Source organism: Stylophora pistillata, chromosome 13, assembly GCF_964205215.1.
Source record: "Stylophora pistillata chromosome 13, jaStyPist1.2, whole genome shotgun sequence".
NCBI classification, from domain to species: Eukaryota; Metazoa; Cnidaria; class Anthozoa; order Scleractinia; family Pocilloporidae; genus Stylophora; species Stylophora pistillata.
In genome coordinates, this window is record NC_142531.1 from 6,258,850 (window position 1) to 6,269,509 (window position 10,660).

General features: G+C 38.1%; 1 protein-coding gene and 1 pseudogene across 1 annotated transcript; one reads left to right on the forward strand and one right to left on the reverse strand.

Annotated features, from left to right (window-relative positions):
* Positions 1 to 219: 219 nt before the first annotated feature.
* LOC148717391 (uncharacterized) lies at positions 220 to 5,108 on the reverse strand (annotated as a pseudogene).
* Positions 5,109 to 7,911: 2,803 nt separating this feature from the next.
* On the forward strand, positions 7,912 to 9,847 carry LOC111326983 (neuropeptide FF receptor 1-like). Its single transcript, XM_022931086.2, has one exon. The coding sequence runs from the start codon at positions 8,193 to 8,195 to the stop codon at positions 9,117 to 9,119; it is 927 nt and encodes a 308-aa protein (XP_022786821.2). The 5' UTR covers positions 7,912 to 8,192; the 3' UTR covers positions 9,120 to 9,847.
* Positions 9,848 to 10,660: the final 813 nt, after the last annotated feature.

Consider the following 10,660-nt stretch of genomic DNA (forward strand, 5'->3'; position numbering starts at 1 on the left):
GAAAATCAGACCTGAAAAAAATCAGGCCTGTACGGGATTCAAACCACTGACCTCTGCAATACTAGTGCAGCGCTCTACCAATTGAGCTAACAAGCCAACTGGGAGCAGGCAGTTAAGTTGATTTGTAATAAACCTGTGATGATAAATCAGTGGTTTGAATCCCGTAAAGGCCTGATTTTTTTCAGGTCTGATTTTTGCTATTGCATAAATAGCGCGCTCTACTGCGAGGATCGTGCATCATACGTCTTTAAAATCAAAGTTGCTAAAATTAAGTCAACAAAAACAAATAATCTTATAAAACGCGCATGTAACACTCCATCTTAATAGCATCATTAGAGACAGCAGAATCAAATTCCCAAAGCATAGATGCCTACTATAAAATAGCACTAAGGCCAATCAGTGACAAAACAGACCTATGGAGGAATAATTATGACTAATTATGACCCAGTGCACCAAAAAACAACTATAACATAACACCAAGGTGCTATATAAAGCAACACCTGTAATTGACCACTTTCATAAATGGCTGCCGGATTAATATTCTTTTGTTTAAATTTAAATTAGCCTTTCTGGTCTCGCTTGAGATAATGTATTCTTTTGAATTTTGTACTGGAGAGCGAGGCCAGAAAGGCTAATTTAAATTTAAACAAAAGAATATTAATCCGGCAGCCATTTATGAAAGTGGTCTATTAACTTTCAACCTCATTGCCTGATGAAGCAGTACAGCAGATGAAACCTCCTGATCAATATAAATGATAGCCTGACTCTACATCATGAGGAAAATGATTAAAACGTCGATATATCTATATAATCAGAATTAACAACATTTCTATAAAAACATTTTCCCTACCTACAGAAATCTTGAACTCCTTATAGCTATGATAATTGTGAACTCCTGAGATATTACAAGGTGCTCTGAATAGTTATTAAATCAACGGTAGATGATATTGTGTGTACTCCTTAAATTTATCGACCATTTATCATTAAAACCATTAGAAAGGTGAACAAAACTGTTTCAAGACTTAATTTTGAAAAATTAATTAGCAAAGAAATGACCTCTCACTCCCCTAATTTTAATGTATAGATCAAGCCACTGAGAACATGCAGTAACAGCTAGGCAAGAGAGAATACTAATGACTCTGTCATTACCATATATTCCTAAGTTGCAGTAAGTTTCACAATAAGATATTCTCTGATATTTTTATTGCTTAAGATCACATGTGTATATATTACAGACATTCTATGTGTATACCCATGTGTAAACCACATGGCCATCATAATTGTGTATTATTCTAGATGACTCTAATGTGGGATTTTTGCAGACATGCCTAATTTGTGACTTAATTACTGAGGCTAACAAAAGATCACTCAAAAGTCTTAACACAATTCATTATATGCTTGCTATTCATGCTTATTACGCATTTAATCGGCATTCAGTATATTATTTGTATGCTTATTTTTTTCTTTGTCATTTCTTTAGCTGACTTTTTTGGCATTGAGATCTTGTAACCAGCCATACAAATGAGATCCATGAAACAAAAAAGGACATAATTTTTTACTTAAGCTCTTACTAGATTTAACGGGTAAGTTATGAGTACATGACAGTAATCTTTAGCTGAGCATCAATGTGTTTGAAACAGATAGAGCCGTCACGCCATGTTCCAAACACATTTCGTTGTGCCAGTCAACAAAATTACTGTTTTAAAAATACGAGGTGCTGTGTGAGGAATACACAGAGATCTGATACAAAAAAAGGACGTCTTACCTATACGAAATAATCATCACTGGCTTGTCTTTTCAGCTCTTGGGGATTATATGAAACCCAAGCATGTTCTCCATTGCGATACATAAGCGCCATTTTTCAAATAAAGAAGAATGCGATAGGTCAGCGAAATGTTGTCGGACCTAGTGCCTTACGTATATCCCATGTACAGAGGGACTGGAATCAGGGTTACGCAAAAAGGTTACAGTATCCTATTTTGCAATAAGTAGATACCAAATTTGATGGCAATAATTGCAAAATAATTATGTCACATGTCAACGTGTGAGACTGTGACAATAATACGCTAATAAATGTTCGAAAATGGTACCGGACTCCTTTGTAATAAAGGAGAGAATTAGCAGCACGTTTAGTTGACTTCTGCTTTTATTTTAATCAGTAAATAAAGGATATCTGATCTGAATACACTGTTCTTTCTCCAAACTCTGACTGTTAGATGGTCTGAGTCACTCACTGTTAAGGAAGAGCGTGTGACCAGAGTGACCAAAGAGTTTCTTAGAATACAGGGGTGTACAACGGTACAGGGGTGTGCAACGCAACACTGATAACTTTTATTAAGGAATTCTTATAATAGCGTCTAACTGGAATTTTAGGAGCATGCCAGGATGTTCTGAAATTGGCAATAACTACTTTCCCATACTGGCAATGCGCATGCACCTTTGGCCACACCCCACTCGTTCTCGACTACACCCTTGTTTTACTGCACAAGGATATAACCGAATGCTGAAAGGTGTTTCATTCCAGGTACAATATCTCCATTATAATTTCCACATGTGTAGTTTCTCAGCGGAACCAAAACCGATCAGACTTGCACGCAGCGATATACCTGAGCTTCTACCCTTCACTCCGATCCTTACTTCTTGGTTTCCTACGCTAGCATGAACCCTTGTTTTGGACTAAGATCTCCCAGATATGAATTCGGCATCAACGACCGCCACACCTCTAGGGTAAGGTTTGTGGGCCTGTATTGCCCATCAGCGGTCAAGCTGCGGAGGCTATGCGCATGCCCCATATGAACTAAGATCCAGTTTATTGTGTTTCCTGTCATCATGCCCAAACACAACTTGTTCAGCGGAGTGGTCCAATAAGTCGAGGATAAAGCTTCATTGGTATTTAGTCCTTGGAGAGCTGAGGACCGTTCGTATGACTTTGAACCACTCCAGTAAGGAGAGTTATAACGGAAAGTGTCCTGTGTAGAATGACCGTTTTTGAATAGTTAACACAATACATAAATAACCATTGATCATGATTTTGTTGCCTTCAAGATCGTTCAGAAGATCAGAGAAGGAAAGTCTAGATGAAGGATCAATGTCACTGCTATGATGCATGATCCTTTTTAATAATGACACAGCCGTAAGAGAATTTCTTCTTTTCGTAAACTGGGTGACGGGTCTGTTATTCTTTTTAGCTCTATCCGAGGGCTTAATGTTGCGTAGGTATATAGCAAAAATCCACCTCAAGGACATTCGAGAAAACGGAAATCGAGTTCTCCTTGCCTCTTTGTCTGTTTTTTTTTTCTTTTTTACTTGTCTATTTTTCTGTTTATTCGCGTGTTTTTATACTTCTGTATCACCTTAGTGCCATCAATCTTTACTACTAGTGTCCAGCCTCTTTCTCCACAAGCAGGAATTTCAGACATATAGCAGTACACCTCCTCTTTAGCTCCAGTCTCTCCCAAAGGAAAAATGGAGTAACGGCCATTTTTCGTCAACCTACGGTATAGGATAGGTACTGATCAACACAGTTGATCTGATAATAAGCTAATTACTTTAAATGCTTAATACACAGGTCAAACTCTTACCTGCAGGTGGCATGTATATTGCAATCTTTAATAAATATTCCACAAAAATTATCAGACTTTGTGTGTATCGTGTTACCTTCTAGTGTCGTAGATTTCTTTGCAAGAAAAAGGAGGTGAATAATAAAATGTGCCTGAAATTAAAATTTCTAATACGTATAAACATTAAGAGCTTCTATGAAACACACTACTCATTTCATAATCAGTTGAGTTAACACTGTTTTTAAATGAATTTTTACAAGACCGTCTAGGCGAATTTTTGTCAGAAAAGGGCGTCTATCAAAAAGAAAAAAAATGGGGTATAAAAGTGTTCATACCATTTAAAGTATCACATCAATATCAATTCCCATTTTACTGTATATGTTTCACTTTAATTATTATTTCTAAAATTTCTCTCCATTAAATAAAATTCGTATTAGGTTAGTAGTTTTGGAGACAAATAGATAAAATTCTGGTGAGGCATACGATGGTTGAAATAGGGGAGGCACTTTCCAGCCTCGGTGTCGCTCCCCTTTCAAACAGCTCATGCTTACCAGCGGGTTCCTCTTCACATTTTCGTTTGTTGAAATCAGAATTGCGACCAAGCTGAATCATCACGAAAACGCAACAAGATGTTGGCTGTTTAACTATTGTAAGAAAAAAGATCGAGGCGAGAAGTATTCCTAACTGGGGGACATGACGTACGTTTCTTTACGAGCTGATCAAAGTACTTGCAGTTGCATACGGCATTAGGGCGTAAGTAAAAGGAGTGAGTCACGAGGCGGGGGGGGGAGGCACCTTCACGTGCTCCTTTTAAAAGCACAATGCTACCATAGAGTCATGATCTTTTTATGGGAGAAAAAAAGGTTACGTTACCTTTGGTAAACGGATCCTAGCTAGAAAGTCACAGTAATTAAATATGAAATGAATCTCTCACAGTCCTCATATTATAATTTGAGTTTGGCGGGAGACGGCGTAGACGGCCCAGTCTCTTTCGTTTGCATCAGCCGTACCAGAGCCTCGCCGTACTGGATCTTAAAGTCCTTAATAACTAAGCTGCTGCAGAGCTTAGATGTTTTCGTCTTGTGGGAATGTCCGGCTCTCAAAAACTTATGACCAAACGAAAACTGAACCCCCAAAGAAAGCTCATACATGATATGACATGCATTACAGACTTTTACGGTATACCTTAGTGAAAAAGACAGAATTTTCAACTCCTGGGATAACATGTTCTTGGTGTTTGTTAACTTTGCCATTACCGCGATCTTTAATCTCTAAAAGGCAAGATCCCCTCTGTTGGCTATAAGTACCTTGCAAGCAGCCCTTTCGTCTGTTGCAGAGAGCCATACATTCCGTCTCGTCCAGAGAACTATGTACTTCGAATGGCCTGTCTACTTTAGAAGCTTCTTTGGTGATCAAGAAAGACGAAGACGTTCCCTCCACGGTACTTTCAAAAGCAATCGAAATAGTTCCCATGATGAAAACGGAAACGAAAAGAAAGGAAAAGACCATTGTTTTCGGAGGATTTCCAGACGTCTTAACCAAAATGAAAATACAGGTTTAATATTATTATTCCCACTTGAATCATTCCTTAAACCGACGGGTTTCAGTTTGCCTGAGAAAACCTACTAACACCTGCAATGGCTAGAATGCATTTCCCCTTCCTACTTTAACTGTCAAACGGGTTTAACCTAACTTGATTTAGTTGGAGACACAAACTTATCAGAGACTGGATTTTTCTCGACGTATGGCAATTGAAGCAGGCAGTACGTCGAAATCGTAGCATCTAAAAAACCAATTATTTGACAACCAATTACCCACATTTGATTCAAATTTGTATAAGTTATATTTCAGTCTGTTGGTGTCGTGTCAGAATAGAAATGTCCAGTAAGCGTTTTCACTAAAGTTAAGTAAATAATGAGGGCTAGATTTACTCGAGGATGCAAAAATTGCAACAGTTTGTTTATTCAACCAAATGGATTATAGAAGTCCCTCTTTTAAAAATTTACAAAGAGATCTCCTATAAATGGTTCCTCCTAGGGAAGTTCTCGCCTAAAGTAAATCGTTTATCGTGCAATCGATCCCAATATGCCGGCCACGGGAGCATATGATGGCACACCTTCTTTAACTGCTTTTCATTTCTTCACTTTTCTTTCCTTTTTAGCTCAAGAGGGGTGAGGAGGGTGAACCTGGGCAACCTTCAAAGATAATTTGAAAGCTAAACACTGATATCAGAGTTTCGTTTAAAAACATTAAGAGACACCTCATTTAGTGATTTGCGCATGCGTGTCTAAGAAAAATGACGACAAGACGACGCGAGCATCCTTATCATTTTATAGGCGAGTCCTTCATTGAGACATGGATGTCTCTGATGATAAGAGTGTGTATAAAACACCGAATCTTTATCAGCCTGATGCCTTATGGACTATTTACTATCACGTTACAGAATGTAGAGGTTATATAAACCACTATATCTTTATCAGCATGATGCCTTGTAGACTGCATATTATAGTGTTACAGAATATAGGGGCTGATAACAACCATTATTACTATTATACCTGTTTAATTGCTTTTATGCAAGGTTCCTCAACCCAGTTCTCTTCTTCTGGGGGAGAACAAGTATTTCTTTGTAGTTACAACTCTGGTGCCTTTTTTTTTTTTTTTTTTTTTTTTTTTAGAGACTAATCACAATCCTTTCAAGAAATATATTTTAATTGCGTGCAGGAAATGAACAAGAGATAAAGCCGGAAAGGAAAGGGTAAAATAAGATAACTACTTCTAAGTAGACGAATATATGATATTCTATCATACAGCACAACGAAGAGATAGACATTCACTTCCTTGGCTAAAATTGCGTTCCATTCTCACCCTTTCTGTTCAAAGTCATTTCGTATTGAAATTTCCGACAGTCTATTTTGAGTCAAAGCATTATTGTACCATTTCCTCCAATTTGAATGGGTTTTAGACATTCTGCTGGATTTATGCGAACAAGTGAAGATTATCGTCAAGCATTTTCCGAGAAATTGGAAACTCAAAGCTTTCAAAGTAATTAATCGTTTGTCACTCAAGGTGAAAGAAGCTTTCGACCTTTGCTCCACCAAAGATCATTGTTATCACGTGTAAAGATACCCCGCGAACCGAAAAATGAGCTCGGTCGGTGCACAAAATACCAGTCGCGGTAGATTGTGCACGTGCTATACTTTTTGGGATTACGACTGTGTCATTCAGTGTTTCTTGGTCTTACGAAAGAGTACTTACATACTTGTAGGCGCGCAGCAGCAAATCACTGAGCAAGAAAAAGCACAATTCTCTATGTAATATATTTACACAAAAATAACTTACAGTAAATTTCGCTAAGCAGTTTTCATGATTACAATTCTTTTCATTTAAATCAACATAAACAATAAATAATTTGTTGGATCCGAGATTTCCTGTTTTTTTTGGGCCTCCCGCTATTCTGGAAAATGTTCGAAAGAAAAAAAAATTATTATTAGATTCACAACTATGAGCATAAAATTGTGTCAGGAAATTGATAAACAGAGCGTGGGTTATATGCCTTTTGACAAAATCAAACAAAGATTTTAATTTCGTCAAGATTTTAGATTCAGGCTTATTAATCTCTTTTCTGGGGTGAGATACGATATTGTGAATCGAATTGCGACAAGAGAACAAGAAGTTTATGGTCTCTTGAATTCAGTTTCCTAACCCTGTACAATAATTGGACATTCCCTGATTTGAAAAGCCACTTGCATTTTTCGTTTTATTTCTTTTTAATTAGTTACTCGATAACAGAAAGTTTTACCTGCCAAACTGACCTTTCGATCTTTGTTTGTAAATACCTTGTACAAATGCTAATCACCAATCCTTGTAAACAAACGAAAATCTCGATTTTTTCATTAACTTTTTCTAAACACCAATGAAATGTTGTATTAGGCGATAAATTATCGGCGGTTCCGCGGAAGCGCAAGTTTGTTGGTTGTTCTGAACATGAAAAAGTGTAATGTCATGCATACGAAGCATTCGGGAACTAAACGACGTCGCACTGAAAATTCTGTATCAGTCAGCCATCATGCCTAATCCAACGAACCTTCCAACATTTAAAAAAATAAAACTCTGTGACATACTTAATCTTCGATTACGGTTAAAATGTCCGCCCAAACTTGTATGACGTGAGCTTCTATTATTCCATCGTCATCAAATTAACCCTCGATTAGAATTAAAAAAAGAGGGGGAGGTTTAACACCTGCCGGCGACTAATCTCTTTGGCAGGAACATCGCGCATTAAAACATTGGCTGGTACTTTATGCCCACGTAATAAACATGTTTATTTTCCGTGGAATATATGAGTGCAATTTGTGTTCATTGGCTAGATCGTTTGACAACTGACGTGAGATGGCAGATCAGGTTTCCCAAAATGAATATTTTTTCAAGTGTTGATCAGCCCTCACTCAAAAACTCAATCTTTTCCTTGCGCGATTATGATTGAAAAATAACTGACGTCGGTCTATAAAGGGGAGAAGAGATCATGAGAAAGAGAAGTCGATTTGGTTAATTTTTACCGGTGTGAAGGAGTGTGTAGATGCGATTCTATTGTGGTAACGCCAACCAGCCTTAATTGCTACCAGATATCTAGCAATGGAAATACAGCCCAAAACTTATATTAGACTGGCAGTCTATGCAGCCATTTTCATTGTGGGGTTTTTGGGTAACCTGCTAACCATTATCGTAATCTGTCGTCGGAGACAGAACATGTCCGCATACCAGATGTTAGTCCTTAACTTGGCAATATCAGACTTTCTTTTTCTTATCTCCGTTCTACCTTTGACATCCTACGAATTATTTGTGGTCATCGGGAAGTCTGAGGTTTTCTGCAGGTTTATTTGGCCGATGTTCACGATCTTCTATCTTCTGAGCATATTTACTATTACCTCCATGGCACTTCAACGATGCCGTTCGATTGTTTTCCCTCACCGACCGAAACTGAGCCGACGAAAGGCTTTTGCTTGGGTGGCCGCCATTTGGTTCGCAGCGTTCATCATCGTCTTACCTCTTGCCATCGTGACAAAGTCTGTCCCGCCTGGTGGGTGCGTTGAGTATTGGCCCAGCTTTCGCTACAGACAGGCATATACTCTGGCACTTTTCCTCTTACAGTATTTGATACCCTTAGTAATCATAACCATCGTGTATGCTAGAATCTCACATTTCCTACTTCACATTGGCGACTTTAGGCGGCGGAACGATAGTTTTTCAACCGAGGAACAGAGCGCAGCGGAGGCAAGAAGGATTAAGCGAAGAAATCAGGCCATTCGGACATTAGCAGCCGTTGTCATTTTGTTCGCCATTTGCCTTTTTCCTGGGCAAATAGCCTGGCTTTTGTCAGACTTTGGAAATGGTGGAAAAAGTCAGAAAAACGCTATTGATGTTCTACTCAATTTCTCATACGTGCTGGATAACTTCCACGCCTGCATCAATCCCGTTATTTATTGCCTGTTAAGCACGCGGTATCGCAAGGAATATTTTGCATGTTTACTTTATTTATTTCGTAAAAGTAGGCGAAATTAGCTGCGAAATGTAGACCTCCTATTAACGAACAACTAAAACATTAAAAAAAAGTAGATAAATTATTGACAGAGTGCTACACAGCTGAAAAAAAACCCTCTATTTTAAAGAACAACTGCGTGTCGTAATGCTTTTACATGTCGTGATGCTGTTTTGATAATTATCATTCAAGGAGGCGTACAGATACTTAGAATAAAGGTCCTCAAAAAATACTGAATAAGTTCATCAACTAAAAAGGCATGTTCCACTTGATCTAACCAGCTGAAAAATGCAACTTTGAATTAACGAAGAACGCAGATAATGCGTTTTTGACAGATCATCTTGCACACAGATTGTTGAAATTAAACTTTTACCTAGCTATAGCTTTAATAAACGCAATTTTGACGCGCCGGTAAAATTTGATTGCACCCTAAGCGTCTATGTAGGTGCTTGTCCAACCTCTATAAGGTCTTTTCAAATAAAAATACCGCTGAAAGTTAGCCATTTACAAAAGCAATTCGTTATCAAGCTGTCTTCAGTAGGAGAAGCTGTGTACACATGTAGCAGGTATATTTTTCATAAATGTTCACAGGTAAAAGATGCATTTTTTTTAAGCGAAAACAACAATCTTCCATTAGTAGTATCTGCTGTATCTGTTTTTTTTTCCGGAAACTTTCCACCCACACCACCAAAGGTAAATAAACAACCCTTGAAGATTTAAAGAGCTGCTATGTTCTTATCGAGAAATTCTCATGTTTCCTCTAATTATTGGGGATTGATTAATCCATTAGCACAGGAGTACAGCTTTTTTTGTTTGTTGCTCTCAACAAGTCGAGTTAAGGACTAAGCAAGGTAAATGAACGGATCTTTATTCCATGATTTGAGCGTCAACAAAATATGGAAATTCAAAAGGAAAATTATCCAAGCACACTGACAGGCAGGAAAGCTTGTTCTTCTTCTGACAAGAAGGGGAATTCATAAAGATTTTCCAGCTAGAGTTTTTATGTATCAAATCTTACATACAACTCCAACTGAAAGCCTGGAGGTCAACTTAAATTTTTACTGTTTGAAAACAAATTCTTTTCGCCCGGGAAGAAGAAGACGAAGTAGAAAAGAGGAGTGGAATCGAAGGCGAGCTCATTCGAATCCGCTGCTTGTTGAGTTGTGTACTTATATTGTTCTCTCTTTGATATCTGTAAAGATGAAAATAAACAATTTTTAAAAATCGAGTTTCCAGATGGGATTTGAACCCACGACCCTCCGTGATCTAGTCGGATGCTCTAACCACTGAGCTACAGGAGACTCTATGGTGACTAATTGACCCTTGCTCACCATAGAGTCTCCTGTAGCTCAGTGGTTAGAGCATCCGACTAGATCACGGAGGGTCGTGGGTTCAAATCCCATCTGGAAACTCGATTTTTAAAAATTGTTTATTTTCATCTTTACATGCTCATTTTGGAGACTGGTTGGCTGCATGTGATGCTTTAATGCATGTGATGCTTTAATGTGACAGCGTGATGCTGTTAGTGAGCTTCTATGCGCTAGCTGATGTTCGGCTGTGTAGC

Excerpts from the sequence above, each read along its gene's own strand:
- LOC111326983 (XM_022931086.2), top strand. The coding sequence starts at position 8,193 with ATGGAAATACAGCCCAAAACTTATATTAGACTGGCAGTCTATGCAGCC.